The sequence below is a fragment of the Narcine bancroftii genome, chromosome 6 (assembly GCF_036971445.1).
Source record: "Narcine bancroftii isolate sNarBan1 chromosome 6, sNarBan1.hap1, whole genome shotgun sequence".
Taxonomy (NCBI): Eukaryota; Metazoa; Chordata; class Chondrichthyes; order Torpediniformes; family Narcinidae; genus Narcine; species Narcine bancroftii.
In genome coordinates, this window is record NC_091474.1 from 30,374,764 (window position 1) to 30,393,939 (window position 19,176).

Here is a 19,176-nt window from a genome sequence, read left to right on the forward strand (position 1 = left end):
TCATTATCCTAGCTGTAAATTTCTCTTTTTGGTTGTGACCCAGGTCCAATGATCTCCTGCTGCTTCATGAACAACGTTCTTTCCAGTCTGAGATTAGATGTGGAATGGTTGCTAATAATCATGCAATATTTAATTGTATTTGCAGCTCGGCAAAGAGAGCAGCCAATGCCTGCATGTATCAAGTCAGAGACAACATTCAGGAATGGACACTACCACAAATGCCAGCTAATAACCATCTCCAAAAGGGGAAAGTCTAACCATCTACCCCTGACATTCAATGGCATTAACTGCCACCAATATCCTGCAGGATACTGTTGATCTGAAACTCGATGGGACCTGTTGTAGGAGCAGGAGTAAATTTTTCCACTGGGAGGTGAGACTAGAACGAGGGGCATAGCCTCAAGATTTGGGGTAGTAGATTTAGGACAGAAATCAGGAGGAACTGCTTTACCCTGAGGGTGGTAAATCTGTGGAATTTTCATTGCCCATTGAAGCAATGTATATATTTAAGACAAGGTTTGATAGATCAGTCATGATCACATTGAATGGTGAAACAAGCTCGATGGGCTGAATGGCCAACTCCTGCTTATATTTCTTGTGTTCTTATCATACATTTCCATTACCTTGAGGGCAGTTCCAACAGGACTCACTTCCACCTTCTCAAGAGCAACTGGGGAACGGCAATTAATGTAGGTCTTCACAACTACACCCAGATCCTAAAAAGAAATTGAACAAAAGAGAAAATGTATTAATCTGATACAAAACTGATTGGTTGGAAATATACAGTAGCAGTAACAAGTGCTGGTTGGCAGGTTGTGAATAATTATATTTCCCAGTGTGTGGACTGGAATGAGCTAGCAAAGATATGGTTGGACACATTGATCTGAAGAATTAAGAGGACACATGGACCTTAGAAAGACTTATTACAATATTTTCCAAACCAAATTTTGGAGAGAATCAAGAACTTAAGAGATGAAAATACAGAAAAATCTAAGAATCTGCAGCAAATTCACAGGATAAATAGAAAGACAAATAGTATGCTGTTTTTTATCCTAGGGGTTGGGGCACAAAGCAGTGAAGGTAATGTTAAACGTCTGGACAGAGTTCTGCATAGGCTCCATAACGGAGTAGCTGTTTAATTTGTTTCATACAGCAGAAAGAAAGATAAGGCTTTTATGAGGTGTCCATAATGATAGAGGGACCTTGTTATGAGGCTACATTATAAAAACCTGTCTTGTATTTCCCTCTGCGCTTGTAGTTGTGTCATATGTTTGTGCTTGCAGAAACTTCTGATTTTTTAAAAACAATTTGATGAACAGTTAGAAAATTATCTTCTCTAGTGACTGATGTAGTACAGGATGTCAGAAACTTTGTGCAGCACAGTGGTCCATAAGATCATAAGAAGTAGAGCAGAAGTAGATGTCCTCTGTGTTGTCAATCCTGCTCTGCATTCATTAAGATCATGGCTGATCTAGTTGTGAAATTAGTTCCACTTACCTGCCTTTTCACCATAGCCCTTAATTACTCTGCTATGCAAACATCGATCAAACTCTGTTTTAACTATATTTAACGAGGTAGACCCGTCTGTTTCCTTGGGAAGAGAATGCCACAAATTCATTACTCTGAGAAAAGTTTGATCTTAAATCTACTCCCTCGAATCTTGATGTTATGCCCCCTAGTCCTAGCCTCACCAACCAGGAGAAACAACTTTCTTGCCTCTGTTTATCCCTTTCATAATTTTATATGTTTCTTTTAGATCTTTCATTCTTCTGAATTCGAGAAAGTATAGTTCCCAGAAACTCAATCTCTCCTCATCAGCTTACCCCCTCATCCCTGGAATCAACCTGGTAAACCTCCTCTGCATTGCCTCCAAAGCTAGTACATCTGCATGCAGTACTCCAGATGCAACATTACCAATACCTTGTACAGTTGCAGCAGAACTTCGCTGCTCTTAAATTGAATCCCTCTAGCAACGAAGGATTACATTCTATTTGCTTTTTTGATTACCTCCTGCACCTGCAAACTAATGTTTTGCAATTCATGTACACGCACTCTGAAGTCCCTCTGCAGAACACCATACTGTATTCTTTCACTATTTAAATAATAATCTGATCTATTTTTCCTTATGAAATGGATGACTTTGCATTTACCGACATTGTACTCCATCTCCCAGAACCTTGCCCACTTATTTCACCTATCTATATTTCTCTTTTGATTCTGTTCTCTGTATAATTTGCTTTTCTACTCAACTTCATGTCGTCAGTAAACTTAGCTATGCTACACTTGATTCCTGCTTCCAAATCGTTAATGTACATCCTGAATACTTTTGGGCCCAGCACTGATCTCTGCGGCACTCCTCTCACTACTGATTGCAAACCAGAAAAACACCCACTTATCCCAACTCTCTGCCTTCTATTGGTTAACCAGTACATTATCCTCAACTCATTGCATCTCTATCTTATATAGTTATGTCTTTTTTGATGTCCTTTGTGCCCCAGCAGGTAGTGTTGCTGCCACACAGTTCCAGTGACTTGTGCATGTACTATCTGCAATGTGTGGGATTTTCTCCAGCTGTTCCAGTTTCCTCAAAAACATGCTCATAGTTCTAGTGGCCACGACAATGGGTCAATGACCTCTCAGGCAGGTGGGCCACAGGAGAATCGGGGCAGTTGATGGACATGGGAGGAAGAATAGATTATAAGGAAATACGTGAGGGAAATTAAACTAATGAGATTGTGCTGAGAGACGCGTGCCATGCTACTCTGTCTTAAGAATGTGGAACAGTACAGCAAAGGAACAGGCCATTTGGCCCATGTCCAAATCAAACTGAAACTTTGTGGTTTGCAAGTGGTAGGTATCTCTCCATCTCCTACATATTCATTGGTTTTTCTAGAAGCCTCTTTAGCACTATTATTGCATATGCTTCTACCACTACCCCTGGAACTCATTTGAGATAGCCCCCACCTCCATCTGGTTCCGCTGTTTCCATTCCTTCTTTACCTACTCTTGTACTTGTTTTTCCCTCTCTTTCTTCCCCTCCCCCTTTCCTAGTGGTCTCTCCCTCTACTTCCTCTCTCACACCTTCTGTCCTATCACCTCTGGATCCCTCCCCCAGCTTCCCCCCCCCCCCCCCCCCACCATTCCTTTGTATACATAATATAATCTCCTTCACACTGGTGTTGATAAGGCTCCAGACCTGAACTTTTGTCTGACCATTTCTACTTGTGGCTGTCTAAGGTTCTCCCGCAAATCTTTGATGTGCTTTAAAGCATGTAGTACTCATGCAGAAGATGAATCCCTAGATGCTGGCACCATAATAGGAGTCTGATGTGATTCTGCCATTTATTTTCTCGGTCAGTTATTCCCTCTGGAAATGCAGTATCTCAGAGGGATTGGGAGGAATTTGTCTGAACCAGAGAGGCTCTGTGCTTCAGGATGCAGCACTTCATTGTTGGCTCACGTTCCCAACCTGCTGAATGGAAAGAGTCTAGGAATAGACAACTATCTTATCTCTGTGCAAGCACTTGGAAAACTTCCATACCAGCAGCACTAGTTCCATCCGAGCCGTAAAGCTGCCATGCCTCCCCAACTGTTCACCCAATCAAGAGACCAGCTATTATCAGACTGTATGTTATGATTGAGCTCAAATTGACAGGTTGAGGTCATTGTTATAAAAGCTGGCAGATAAGCCACTTTCCGGCTTTTAGAGATGAAATTAATCCCATTTATTCCCCTTCTTCAAGGAGTGATATTTCATGGTGGCAATTTCTAGGGATTCAATTCAAACTTCCAACCATTAATTCTTCTAGACCCTCCATCTGACCATGCCCTATCACTCCCTCCTCCCCTCCATCTGTCATTCCATTCCCCCATTCCCCTCTACTCCTCAAATCACATTGCTTCTATTTCACCCACCCACTAAACCTCTCCTAACCCTATTCCCTTCATCTTCCAAACCTCTTTTCACCTGGTCACTGCTCAATCTTTTCCACCTAATCCTACATTCAATGACACTTCAACCCTGAGTCCTTTTCACCCTCCTCCAACCCAACAACATTCATCTCACCTTCAGAAAAACTCCAGCCTCTCCACCCCTTTCAACATTTTTCATAACCTTCAATTTAAGTTTATTCATGTGATTGTACCAGTGCAACCTGATGAAACAGCATTCTCCGGTCCACGGTGCAGAACAGTCAAACACACATAAGGACATACACACATCTTCTTCTTGGCTTCGCGGACGAAGATTTATGGAGGGGGTAAAAAGTCCACGTCAGCTGCAGGCTCGTTTGTGGCTGACAAATCCGATGCGGGACAGGCAGACACGGTTGCAGCGGCTGCAGGGGAAAATTGGTTGGTTGGGGTTGGGTGTTGGGTTTTTCCTCCTTTGCCTTTTGTCAGTGAGGTGGGCTCTGCGGTCTTCTTCAAAGGAGGTTGCTGCCCGCCAAACTGTGAGGCGCCAAGATTAACGGTTTGAGGTGATATCAGCCCACTGGCGGTGGTCAATGTGGCAGGCACCAAGAGATTTCTTTAGGCAGTCCTTGTACCTTTTCTTTGGTGCACCTCTGTCACGGTGGCCAGTGGAGAGCTCGCCATATAACACGATCTTGGGAAGGCGATGGTCCTCCATTCTGGAGACTTGACCCACCCAGCGCAGCTGGATCTTCAGCAGTGTGGACCCGATGCTGTCGACCTCTGCCATCTCGAGTACTTCGACGTTAGGGATGAAAGCGCTCCAATGGATGTTGAGGATGGAGCGGAGACAACGCTGGTGGAAGCGTTCTAGGAGCCGTAGGTGATGCTGGTAGAGGACCCATGATTGGGAGCCGAACAGGAGTGTGGGTATGACAACGGCTCTGTATACGCTTATCTTTGTGAGGTTTTTCAGTTGGTTGTTTTTCCAGACTCTTTTGTGTAGTCTTTCAAAGGCGCTATTTGCCTTGGCGAGTCTGTTGTCTATCTCATTGTCGATCCTTGCATCTGATGAAATGGTGCAGCCGAGATAGGTAAACTGGTTGACCGTTTTGAGTTTTGTGTGCCCAATGGAGATGTGGGGGGGCTGATAGTCATGGTGGGGAGCTGGCTGATGGAGGACCTCAGTTTTCTTCAGGCTGACTTCCAGGCCAAACATTTTGGCAGTTTCCGCAAAGCAGGACGTCAAGCGCTGAAGAGCTGGCTCTGAATGGGCAACTAAAGCGGCATCGTCTGCAAAGAGTAGTTCACGGACAAGTTTCTCTTGTGTCTTGGTGTGAGCTTGCAGCCGCCTCAGATTGAAGAGACTGCCATCCGTGGGGTACCGGATGTAAACAGCGTCTTCATTGTTGAGGTCTTTCATGGCTTGGTTCAGCATCATGCTGAAGAAGATTGAAAAGAGGGTTGGTGCGAGAACACATCCTTGCTTCACGCCATTGTTAATGGAGAAGGGTTCAGAGAGCTCATTGCTGTATCTGACCCAATCTTGTTGGTTTTCGTGCAGTTGGATAATCATGTTGAGGAACTTTGGGGGACATCCGATGCGCTCTAGTATTTGCCAATGCCCTTTCCTGCTCACGGTGTCGAAGGCTTTGGTGAGGTCAACAAAGGTGATGTAGAGTCCTTTGTTTTGTTCTCTGCACTTTTCTTGGAGCTGTCTGAGGGCAAAGACCATGTCAGTAGTTCCTCTGTTTGCGCGAAAGCCGCACCGTGATTCTGGGAGAATATTCTCGGCGACACTAGGTATTATTCTATTTAGTAGAATCCTAGCGAATATTTTGCCTGCAACGGAGAGCAGCGTGATTCCCCTGTAGTTTGAGCAGTCTGATTTCTCGCCTTGTTTTTGTACAGGATATATATACACACACACAGAACCTAAATACATATATTAAAAATAAATATTATTAATAAATAGTAGAGTCAGTGGGAGTTGTTTTAGCAGTTCAACAGTCATTCAGCAGTCTCACTGCCCGTGGGAAGAGCTGGTCCTGGCAGTGCAGTCGTGGTGAACAGGAGCAGCCTGAACACACAGCTCTCAGGTGCATCAGCGCTCAGTGTGACGGTGCTCAATCTTCTGCTGCCAATCCAGATATTTCTGCCCTTCTGTTTCCTTTCTGATTATGTTGTGCTCCCTTAGTATTGCCCCTTGAGTAATCATGAGCTCCCTCAGGGCTTCCCTCCAATGATGCCATAGTCTCTTCGATCGTCCGTACTCCTGGTGCTGCCTTCTGCAGTGAATTTCCTCCACCGTATTGATTCCTCCAACTGTGCTATGACCCCTTTGCACTCTTCCCCTGGAAGTTATGAAGCTTTTTATGTGTGGAGTATTCCATCACCTACCTGACTGGTACCATACAGCTGGTGGGAAGGCTTTAGATTTTCAGGAATTGAATCATTCACCAAAGTCATTGGTGATCAATTAAATCAGATTCAGTGATGGGAAGGAACTTGGCAATATTCATGTGAAGTTCAGAATAAGGTGTTTCATTGTTTTGTTGTTGATGGTCATTACTTGGTGCTTTTGTGGCATGAATGTTACTTTCTAGTTACCAAGGCATTCCTGACATTTCTGAATGCTGTCCAGGTCTTGCTGCTTACAGGTGTGGGCTGCTTCGTGCTTTTTGGGGATCCAAATGGTGTTATGCATCGTGCAACCATCATTGAACATCCCCAGATTTGATCTTATTTTGGAGAATTCTTGAAGCAGCTGAAGATGGCAGATTACCCTGAAGTGAAGAGGTGTCTGAAGTGATTGGAATATAACATTTCTGTACTGTCATAGCTGGAATGTTTTGGGTAGTTTGGGACACCACACTATAGGAAGGTCAAAAGTACATTGGAAGGCTGCAGGGGAGATTCAGCAGGGAGATGCCTTGGATGGAATGTTTCAGTCATAAAGAGAAAGTGGATAGGCTTGGTTTATGTTCCTTGGAGCAGAGGATGTCAAGAGGAACATGACAGAAATGCAGAGAGAGAGATAGGGTAGCTGGTAAGTAATGTTCCCCCATGGCAGAGGTATCTAACACCAACGGGCATAGGTTTAAAGGGGATTTAAGGAGGAATATTTTCAACCGGTATTTTCAATCTGGGATGCACTGTCTTGAGGGAGTGGTTGAGGGAGGGAGGAAACTCTCACAACATTTAACAAGCACCTGGATGGGCACCTAAATAGCGATGGCCTAGTGGACTATTAATCAACTGCTGTAAATGGGATGATGGAAATATGTTATTGATGGCTAGCATAGACTGGTGAGTTGAAGGGCCTCTATGTTGAATGACTCGATGACTATACAATTTTTTTGTCCAACTGAATAAAAGCAAGGCTTATTGTATCGTACAGTCACGGCAGGATCTCAATTGAACTGTGGAAGTCAAAACCTTGAAATGCATGAGGTGGTTTTTAGGAACCAGCATGCACTCCTAGATTGGTTTTTGTACAATGAGGAGGGGTTAGTTAACAATTATGTTGGAAGGGACTCACTGGAACTGAGGGAGGAGAAGATATTTCTTCATTCACAGGGTGGTGAACTGTGAAATTCTCTACGATAAAGAGATGTCGAAACCAATTCATTCTATTATATTGAAGGGCTAGATATATAGATACAAAATGCATGAAAGAGAACAGGAAGAGAGGTAGAATTTGGTATTGAGACAGTGGATCAACCTGAATCACAGTGAATGCGGACCAAGCTCGAAGAGCCTAACGGCCTCTGCTCTTATTTTCTCTTTCTGATGTCCAGTGTTGCTTGAAAATAGAAGTTGGCGGTTCTGTCCATGGCAGGTAATGTTATATAATTTCACATGTAAAAGGAGAATGATAAATAATGCTTGAACAATAATACTTGAAGGCTAATCTTTGCTGGGTGTTGATAAGATTTCTGTAGCCAGATCTCCATTCTCACTGTAAGTTCCAAAACAAAGTGCTTGAGCAGGGTCACTGAAACAAGCTTTGGTCACAACCTGCAGCGAGGCCATCAGCAGGAGAGTGTATGCTGTTTCACTCAGCTATTTATAAAACACGCAAGATTCCTGCAAGGACATTTGTCTCCTTTGTTCTATCAAAGGTCATTGTATGTTCTGCCAGAGCTGAGATTAACTCACATCAGATCCACGAAAATAACAAACAGAAAATATACAGCTTGCCTGCAACTTGTTCTATGATGTCATTCAGAAAGACCTCCAAATCCCTGTGGGATCAATGTTATAGAATAGAAACACAAAGTAGTTACAGCAGAGAAGGAGGCATGCAGATCCTCATGTCGGTTCTATGTAGCACTGCCAAGTAATCTCGTCTTCCCAGTTTATCCAAATGCTCAGCATTCATTATCTGAAACACATTGAAAGTAACAATCGAATCTGTAACTACCACACATGCAAACTGTCAAAAACTTCAAGGCAAGGACAGCTCATGTTGGATACAGTAGTGTTTGGAAAGCTGAACTAAGCTGTCAGAGCGATGGAGCTTGGAAACAAGCCTTTCAGCCAACACTAGGCATCAATTACACATTTACACCAATCCCGCACATCTCATTTTCATTCTCCTGCATTGCCCCAGCTCTTCTCCTTTTCTACATATGAGGGGCAATTTACAATAGTCAATTAACCCAGCAAAACAAAATAAAAGCAGGTTAAATACAGAACACAGCTCCCTCTGCACTGTCTCGTTACACATTCCCAGGACGGGGGTAACATAGGTTAGATGGAGATTAAAGTTCTCTCTATACAGTCTCACCAAATCCAGCCACAGCAGATAAAAGGGCAGTGAGATCCAAAGCAAAACGCACACCTCGTATGAACATAGTCTTTGTTTCTGGGAATACCTTCCTTCTATTGCCCTAACTATACCTGTCATAATTTTGTACCCCTTCATCAAACGTCCTTTGAACCTTTTGTCATCCAACTGATCCTTTTAGTGCAATTCTATAATTATGATTCCCCATCCCTGTGATTGGAATGGGAAACTTTTTTCCCCATTTTCTCAAGCTTCTTCCATGCTTCTTACTATCAGTGTTTATGAAGGTTCTACACCTTTATTTACATAGCACATATTTCCATTGGCTCTTTTAATGACTTTGAAGCAGACCGTCAATGATCTAACAGAAGGAGGAGCTTAATACCATTCCTGAGATAAGACCATGTCATAGGTGTGGAATTAGGCTATTTGGCCTATCGACTCTACTGCACCACTTCCATCTTGGCTGATTTACTATCCTTTTCAACCCCATTCTCCTGCCTTCTCTCCGTAATCCTTGATTCCCTTCCTAATCAAGAACGTATCTATCTTTAACTTAAATCTTTCCAATGACTTGATTTTCACAGCCATCCATGGCAACATCCTCTGGGTAAAGAAATTCCTCCTCCTCTCTGCTCTAAAGGGATGTTTTTGTATTCCAAGGCTGTACCCTCTGGCTCCAGACTCCCCGACCACAGGAAACATCCTCTCCACATCCACTCCATCCAGGAATTTCAGTATTTGATGTTTCTTCTAAATTCTATAAAGTACAGTCCCAGAGCCATCTAATGTTCCTCATATAATAACTGTAGAGCTCGTCGAAAGAACCAAAGACTTGTTGATCCAAACCAAGGCTTTTATTAGCAAAAGACCGGAGCTCTTCACAGGTGGCCGACCAGTATGGAATGATCCGACCTGGCTAGGGACATAGCCCTTTAAGGCCCAGACAATAGGTGTGGCTTAGCTCTCAGCCAATCGCTGTAAGCACAGTCTAGATACAGTAACTATATACACTATGTACATTGGTGATAGATCTGTACTATCACAATAACCTCTTAATTTTAGGGATTGTTTAAGTGAACCTCCTCTAAATCCACTCTTATGTTAACATATCCTTCCTTAGATATGTTCGTTGCTATTGATAGCTGTGGATGCCAAGTCATTGGGTATATTTAAGTCAGCGATAGACAAGTTCTTGATCAGGAAGGGAATCAAGGGAGAAGGCAGGTAAATGAGGTTGAAGTAGATTGTAGATTAGCTGTGGTCTTGGTAGCTTGAATGGCCTAATTCTGTGATAGGTCCATCACAGGCTCCGACGTCCCATCCACTACAGACCTCTATATGAGGTGCTGCCTCAAGAAGGCATCCGACATCATAAAGGACCCCCCCATCACCCTGGTCACAACCTTTTCTCACTGCTCCCTTTGGGTAGATGATGCAGAACCCTGAAGTCCAGAACATCTAGGTTCAAGAGCAGTTCCTTCAACAGTTATCGGACTCTTGAACTCTTCTCTTGTTACACTAATCAGGAACCACAAAAGGACTGTCTTCACTATGGTAAAAATGGCTTTTTTTCTTGTTTACTATTATTTAATCTTTTGTACTTTTTAATTCAAATTATGTATACTTTTTTTAAGTGCCTGATGAGTTGTAGCAAATAAGAATTTTAGTGCCTAAGTATATTGTATAAAACAATAAACATTATTGTACTTTGATGTAGATAGAAGCTTGTGGTCACTTGAGGAAATTAAATGAATCTTACCTGTACCACCCACATGAAGAAGCAACAACAAGAGCTGTTCATAGATCACATAGCCTGGGCCAAGCGTCTCACCTCCTGACACCACCATCTACAAGGAACAAGGCAAGAACGTAATGGAATATGGTCCATATTCCTGGATCAATGTAGTTCTAACAACCGTCAGGAAGCTGGCCACTATCCAGGACAAAGTAGCCTTTTTCACAGGAAGTTATTCAAAGTTCAGCATGCACCCTCTACTGCCACTAGCACATTTTGGCAGTATCATTTATCTTCTACAAAACAGTGCCATGGCAATTCACCAAGATTTCTTCAGGGGCAGGTCCTAAATCTGCAGTCTTCGATTCTGTGAAGGTTGAGAGTAGCAGGGGCATGGGAATATCACTCCCTGCGAGATATGCAGGATCCACTCTAACATTTGACAACAATAAATCCCATTGTTATTCAGTTATCACTGTCTAAATCCTGAAACTCTGCACCCAAAAGAAGTGTGGAAGAACCTCCACAAGAAGATTTGCTGTGGTTCACAAGGGTGGCTCACCTCCACCATCTTGAGGGTACGATGAGCTCAGGAATGCTTGCATTCTGACATAACAAAACATATGAGATGGAATGTGTAATAATGGCCTGGAAGATAAATGACAATGGAAAGGAAGGTATACCTGTGGGTCCCTGAAAGTCCTTTGTCTTTTTTCAAAGTGTGTCCTACGCACAAAAAGTAAGGCAACCCCATTTTAAACAGAAAGAATATAAAGCTATGTTGGCTAAATGTAATAGTCTGTTTAAATTAAGCTTTCTTCCATACTGGACAGGCTGAGGAATTCTGCTCAGTGTGATATGGATCTCTTAGGATACTCAAACCACCCCAGAATTCCTGGAACAGCCCACCTTTCACCCCACCACTGAGTCTACATGGATTGGAACCTCATCCCATGTTGATGTAGATTTCATTGTCTCAAAATATAAAGTTGGGTTCATTGAGACTACAGCAAATTGAAAGAATGTTTAATGTGAAAAAATGAGCTTTCAGTGAATAATGGCCCTCAGGACGCTGAGGAGCAGAGAGGCAGGCAGGTTTTGGATTGATGCAGCAAATAAGAGTTGTAGTTATGGGTGACTTCAACTTCCCAAATATTGACTGGCACCTCTTGACTGCAAGAGGATGGATGGGGCTGAATTTGTCACGTGTGTCCAAGAAGGGTTCCTGACACAGTGTGTGGACTAGCTGACTAGAGGAGAAGCCAGACTGGATCTGGTTCTGAGTAATAAACCTGGTCAGGTGGCAGTCCACTCGGTGGGGGAGCATTTTGGTGAGAGTGATCACAATTTCCTTAGCTTCAACATAGCTATGGAAAAGGATAAAAACAGTTAAAATGGGAAAGTGCTTAACTGGAGAAGGGCTAATGGATGAGGCAGGAACTTGTGAGAGTAAATGGGAAACAGATGTTTAAGGGTGAAAGCTCAGAAGTAATGTGGAGGAAGTTTTGGGACCACTTGTGCAAGGTTCAAGATAGGTTTGTTCCACTGGGACAATGAAAAGATGATAGGAAAAGGGAACCATGGCTGATGAAACAGATGAGGCAACTAGTCAAGAGGAAGAAGGAAGCAGACGTTAGATATAGGAAGCAGGAAACAGGAAGAGCTCATGAGAAATGTATGGTAACTAGGAAGGAGCTTAAGAAAAGACTTAGGAGAAATCCAAAGGGGCATGAGAAGGCCTTGGCATGTAGGATTAAGGAGAACCCCAGGGCATTCTATGTGTATGTGAAGAACAGAAGGGTGACGAGAATGAAAGTGGGGCCACTAAAGGATAAAGGAGGCAACATGTGCCTGAAGGCGGAGGAGATTGAGGAGGTCCTAAATGAATACTTTACTTCAGTATTCACAAGAGAAAAGGACCTTGATCAGGATGAGGTCTGTGTGCTGGACAATGTGGAGATTAAGGAAGAGGTAGTATTGGAAGATTGATAAGTCCCCGGGGCCAGATGTGATGTACCTCAGGTTGCTGTGGGGTATGAGAAAAAAGATAACTGGGGCAGTAGCTATGATCTCTGAATCCTCTTTGACCACAGGAGAATTGCCAGAGGATTGGAGAATGGCAAATGTGGCCCCTTTGTTTAAAAAAAGTAATAGGGAGAATTCTGGGAATTATAGACCTGTGAGTCTTAAGTCCACTGACTTAAGTGTGCAAACTATTGGAGAGGATTCTTAAGGATAGGATCTATGAGAATTTGGAGAAGTACAGCTTACTCAAGTATAGCCAGCATGGCTTTGTGAAGGGAAGGATGTGCCTCATGAGCTTAATTGAGTTTTTTGAGGAGAGAACAAAAGAAATTGATGAGGGCAGGGTGATAGATGTGGTCTACATGGATTTTAGCAAGGCATTTGACAAGGTCCCCAATGAGAGACTCATCCAGAAAGTCATGAGGCTGTGTGGATAAAAAAATTGGCTTGGAGGAAGAAAGTCAAGAGTAGAAATGGAAGAGAAGTATTCTGCCTGGAGGTTGGTAACTAGTGGAGTGCCGCAAGGATCTGTCTGGGATCCTTGCACTTTGTGATTTTTATAAATGACCTGGATGAAGAGGAGGAAGGATGGGTCAGTAAATTTGCAGATGACACAAAGGTTGGAGGAGTTGTGGATGAAGCTGTAGGTTGTCGAAGGTTACAAGAGGATATGGAGAGGATGGAGAGTTGGGCAGAAAAATGGCAGATGGAGTTCAATCCGGATAAGTGTGAGGTGAAGCATTTTGGAAGGACAAACCAGAGGGTTAATGGTCAGTTACTTAAGAGTGTGGAAGAACAGAGGGACCTTGGGGTTCAAATCCATACATCCCTCAACATTGCTGCCCAGGTTGATAGGATATTTAAGAAGGCATATAGGATGCTGGGCTTCATTAATAGGGTGATTGATATTATTATGAAGAAAGACAATTTAAGACATTTGAACAGCTAAAAAATATATGATTTGTCAAATAGAACTTTCTTCTGCTATCTTCAATTAAGATTTTTTTAAGAGATAGTTTAAGACCAGCCATGACTCAGCCAATGTTAGTGAAATGGAGGCTGTTCTTTGAAAGGAGATCAGAAGTAAATTTATATCTAAAATATATTGCCTATTACAGAGCAATAGCTTGAAACCGGGGTTGCACAAATCGAGGGAAAGGTGGGAGACAGATTTGGTGAAAAGGATTCAAGAACAATATTGGTCAAAATTGTGCTCTGATAATATGACATCATTTATTAATGTATGATATAGATTGGTACAATACAATTTTATGCACCAGTTATACCTTACAACGTGGTTTAAAATCTGAAATTCTGGACTCGTGTTTTAGGTGTGGTATAGAGATTGGAACATTTATACATTCAACCTGGCTATGCATGAAAGTAAGACCTTTTTGGTATGACTTGGCAGAAATTTTGTAAAGTATTATAGAAATTGATTTTTCCTTTGGAAACAGAATTGTATTTATTGGCACGAAACTATCAAAATATCAAATACAGTTCATGAGGATTGCACTAGTGGTAGCCAGGAGATGTCTAGCTGATACATGGAAGTCTGACTCCCCCCCTACTTATTACTTGCTGGAATATGGAAATGCAAAGGTATGCCTCCTTGGAAAAGATAACATAATCTTAGAAAGAAATATGACGTGTTTGTTAAAATATGGCAACCTTATTTGAATCATACTGGCTTAACTTCCCCAAAAAGGTTTAAATAATATAATTAAGTTAATAGCGTTGAATTCCTGAAGATCAAGATAGGGACTAATTAATGAAGGCAGCTCAAACATCCCCTTTTTGGATAATTTTTTATATATATGTTAGCAGTTGGGAGGGGTTGAGATTTAGGCAATCATACGAAACTCTGAAACTCTAAAATACTATTTATATGTTGTATGTAATAATGTTCTATATGAGTCTTGGAAAAATTAAGACAAAATATTCAAAAAAATATAGAGGGAGTGAGTTCAAGAGTAGAGAGGTCTTGTTGCAACTCTACAAATTTCTGGTAAGACCACACTTAGAGTATTGGGTTCAGTTCTGGTCACATCACTATAAGAAGGATGTGGAAGCTATAGAGAGGATATTTACCAGAATATTGCCTGAATTGGAAAACAAGTCTTATGAGGCAAGGTTAGTAGAACTGGGACATTTCCCTTTGGAGCGTAGAAGGATGAGAGGAGACTTGATAGGTCTACAAGATTTTGAGAGGCATAGATAGGGTAGGAAGCCAGCACCTGTTTCCCAGGGCAGAAATAGTAAACACCAGAGGACACATGTACAAGGTGAAGGGAGGGAAGTTTAAGGGAGACATCAGGGGTAAGTTTTTTTTAACGTAGGGTGCCTGGAATGCCTTGCCAGGAATGGTGGTGGAGGGTGAAAGATTATGGGCATTTAAGAGACTCTTAGACAGGCACATGGATGAAAGAAAAATAGAGGGTTACGGGACAGGGCGGATTTGGTACTTTTGTTCAAAGGAATTAAGGGTTGGCACAAGATTGAGGGCCAAAGGGTCTCTATTGTGCTGTAGATCTATAATGTGTGGAGATTTCAGTGTGGTAGCTTAGAGAGAGCAAATAATGTGTTGTGAGAATAATAGATGATCCATCGTTGTTCAGATAGCTGGCATTCGACAATAAAAATAGAACCTGTGTGGACAGTTGAGGGGCATTGCCTTTTCTGTAAGGCTGGGACACTGTCAGATCCAATGGGCTTATGGGCTAGCGACATAAGGGATTTCTCACATTCTCCTGTCAAACGACCTTGAGAGGAGAATAAAAGAGGCTGAAATCCCCTTCATCTCAATCAGTGCTGGTTAGTGGAGGTTAGTATGCCATGCTTTCTCACAGCGTTCAGTAACAAACTAACTCTCTGTAGAGGGGCAGTGCATGGTCAAAGGGATTTGTAAATGCTGCAAAGTCATAGAAAGTGCATTATTTTCATTCACATATTATGATAAACAGAATATTTGTAATGATGGTTGAATGTGGTTAAAGAAATTTCTTTTGATGTGCCGATGGATTGGCAGGAGAGGGCAGGTGGTTTATGTGGTGGCTTATAAACATAGTGGCTCAGAATCTAATTTCATTTTGAAAAGCTCGGGTGATTCTTGTGAACAGAGAAACTGACAAACTGCAGTTTTGTTTTGAGTATTCACACCAGGGGTAGTCACTGACAAGACAGAGTGATTTCCTTTCACAACCAAGTCGTGGCTACCTCTGCTGGAGGATCTCAGTTCTTAACAGCTTGATTGAATCATGTTATGAACTTAATACATCCTGGAAAAGTAATTTCTTAAGTTTCCATCGTGACTGGGATTAATAGAGAGCATTTTTAAGGTCCTCTAACCCATGAAATGCAATGTAAAAATGTATATCAATGATGTTTACAAGCAAAAGTGTGATTTACAGTGAGGAGGAACACTTTCAACCTCAGGGGTGCATTTACTTAAAATTCTAAAAAATAATTTTCATTTTATTTTCTTTTAAGATACCTTTTCTGCAGAATTTTTTTTGTACAATTAATTTCCTTTGAAGCAACTTCCCTAAAGGTTTCCCAATATTATTTAGAAGCCAAAGTGGATGAAGCAAGGAAACAAGACGGCTGAATCAATGCTTTCGACCAGAGAAAAGCTGAGGGAGGGCAGGAGTGGTGGAGAACTTGTTTGGAGGCAAAGTCAGGAGGTACATGCAGTGGATGAAGAGAGGAGGAAAATCTGAAAAGTTCAAGCACTAGCGACTGAAGGGGATAAATAAAGATGGAAATGTTTGCAGCCAGTTATTGAAGTTTTCAGGAACAGTATCCATTGTTTCCCAATAAGATTTTATATTCTTATTATAACCATGTGGGGGAAGACCAGAACTAGGGAACATAACATCCAGATTCAGGGGAGTAGATTTAGGACAGAGATGGGGAGGAACTGCTTTTCCCAGAGGGTGGTGAATCTGTGGAATTCTTAGCCCATGGAAGCAGTGGAGGCGACCACAGTAAATATATTTAAGACAAGGTTGGTTAGATCTTTTGCATTGTAAGGGAATTAGTGGATATGAGAATAAGGCAGGTTGCTGGAGCCTATCATTGATCAGCTATGATCTCATTGAATGGTGGAGCAGGCTCAATGGGCCAAATGGCCACTTCTTACGTTCTTAAGTGGCCATGAAATGCTGTTTCCCAATGTTTTTATATTCTTATTATATAACCAAAACATATAATATGCTTTGGTTATATTAAGAATATAAAATTTCATTGCTAGGTTCCGTATTTTTGATTTTTCTCTCAGCTTCCCTTTTATTTTTCCACAGATTATGACCAGGTTTACATTACCTGTAAAAATTTGCTCATTTTTTTTGTATTGAGTTTAACATTGAAAATCTTCAAGAGATGCCCATGTGGTTTATTGTGTTGGACTGAACATTGAGATTCTCAGGAGATTCACAGAGTGGGGAATTGACCCCTGTGTTTAGTTCTTCCTCACTTTTGACAGAATCATTACACATCACACGAGGCTTGCTGTGTTTGCTGACCATGAAAATGACTTGAAATTTGTCTCGTTATTTTTAGCAACAGGTTGGAAAGGATCGTGGAGAATGGATGGGAACAAGGTCTTGGAGATCCTGTTCCCCGACATGTTGTGCCTGGGACTAGATCCAGGGAACCTGCCCTGGAGATAGATCCTTCTCTCTGTCTGTTCAAGCAGAATTTCCCCGTGGCTAGGAATTCTCTGTCCATCACGAGAGCCTCCATCACAGCATTTCAGGGCCACTTAAGAACATAAGAAATAGGAGCAGGAGTAGGCCATTCAGCCTGTCAAGCCTGTTCTTTCACTCAATGAGATCATGGCTGATCTGATGATAGGCTCATCTCCCACCACCTGGATTTTTCTCATATCCCCTAATTCCCTTACTATGAAAAAATATATCCAATCTTGTCTTAAATATGTTTATTGAGATAGCCTCCACAGCTTCCATGGGCACAGAATTCCATGGACACCACTCTCTGGGAAAAGGATTTCTTCCTCTTTGCCATCCTAAATCTACTGCCCTGAATCTTGAAGTATGCCCCTTAATTATAATCTCACCTACCAGTGGGAAAAAAAAGAACCTTGCTCTATCTTATCTATTCTTTTCATAATTTTATACATTTCACTTTTGATCTGAATAGCAAAGCCTAATAACACCAAGAATTTGACCAGCCTGGAGGTTCCTGATTGATAATGAATAGCCCTGCTGGAAGTTAGTGTCAAAATTATGAGGAGTGTGTATAAGGTGAACGCTCACAGCTTCCTCAGGATAGATGATACTAGATTATGAGGGATCTGAGAGGAAATTCTTTCACTTAGAGGTCATCCACATCTGGAATGAGATCCAAGAGGAACCTGTAGAAGTGGGTATAACAACAACATTCAAGAGACACTCATAGATTTATGGGTAATAGAGTCTTAGAGGGATATGGACCAAGTGCAGGCAAATGGGATTAGTGCAGCAAACCATATTGGTCGGATGGATTCATTGGGTGAAGGGCTTAATCTATGGTTTCTGACTCCATGACTCTAATTGCTGAGAACAAGCCCAACAATGCTGACCAATCATTTCCAGACTGCACTGGATGTGAACTAACATTGTTGGACAAGTGAAGGCAGATTGCACAATCAGCAGATTTCCCTGGGACAGTAAGTAGGTCAGGACTCTGTCCATGTTATAGCAGTCAGAATAATCAACGGGAACTGAAAATTAGAATGTGGAATGTTACATGGAATAGCAGTGCTCGGATTGGCAACCTACCCAATGGGTACAAAAGCAGCATGACCCTCACTGATTTGTGCTTTCCCCCCACAGTTCTGATCACTCTGTGTTAGAGTCTGGTTTATTGAGCTGCTGAGTTAATATACAAACGCAGCCATGCAGGACATGTCAGAATTTGGCGAGGCGGCATCCTTCCTCAGGAAAAGTGAAAAGGAATTAATGGTTCTTCAAACCATCGCCTTTGACGGTAAGCTGGCAACTGCATTCATGGTGAGTGATATGTTATCTCGGCCTCCTCCAGGCACAAGTTGAATGATGCCGCCTAAGATATGCCTCGAATTTGCCATGCAGTGCAGTGATATTTATAACCCATTAAGCCAGTGTAATTCCCGGTGAAGTGAGTTGGCCTGGTGCTGCATGTGTTTACAGCTCGTGTGGGGGGGGGGGGGGGGGGTTCCAGGACCATCACTATACCTTGCTGTTTGAGGTGGTTGCAATTGCTCCCATGGCTAGTAGTCTGCAGTATGTGAGGCTGTCCACAATCTGTGTATTGACCAGGCAGGGCTGAATGTTCAAGTGCTGCATTGACAATTAAGAAGACAATTTCTGCTCAGGTCCCAAGGCTCCTCATGGAATTATTGAGGTGTTGAAACCTTGAGCAAGAATCACACCACTCACCCAGCGGGAAGGAGCCCTCCAATTAAACCCACTGTATTCTCACCCCATAATCTCTTCCATCCTCTATTTGTCCAGTTCGCTTTGGCAAGTTCCTTTTCAATTTGTTTCCACAACCTCCTCAGGTTGTGTTCCAGGTGTCACCAAATCACAGTGAAATGTTCGACTAAATTTCTTTGGCACTCTCATCAAGGATTTCGCATCCTTTACAGTGCAGGTTGTCCAGAAATGGCCGCCATACTACATTTGCGATCAACCCTGTGAATTATAAAACTTACAGCAATACCCTTGAT

At 42.3% G+C, this 19,176-nt stretch overlaps 1 protein-coding gene and 1 long non-coding RNA gene across 3 annotated transcripts in view; one reads left to right on the forward strand and one right to left on the reverse strand.

Annotated features, from left to right (window-relative positions):
* The window catches only part of LOC138735918 (uncharacterized), a 53,527-nt gene that overhangs the window by 22,806 nt on the left and 11,545 nt on the right, over window positions 1–19,176 (reverse strand). For both annotated transcript variants that reach the window (XR_011339995.1, XR_011339994.1), the window contains exons 2-4: window positions 10,467–10,554; window positions 8,202–8,299; window positions 624–716 (exon numbers count right to left, since the gene is read on the reverse strand). This is a non-coding gene — a long non-coding RNA (uncharacterized lncRNA). The remainder of the gene's footprint in view (window positions 1–623; window positions 717–8,201; window positions 8,300–10,466; window positions 10,555–19,176) is intronic.
* Window positions 18,302–19,176, forward strand: part of LOC138735917 (myosin-7-like) — a 98,702-nt gene continuing 97,827 nt past the window's right edge. The window contains exon 1 of the mRNA XM_069884583.1: window positions 18,302–18,455. Coding sequence (XP_069740684.1) covers window positions 18,365–18,455 — 91 coding nt within the window. The 5' untranslated portion in view covers window positions 18,302–18,364. The remainder of the gene's footprint in view (window positions 18,456–19,176) is intronic.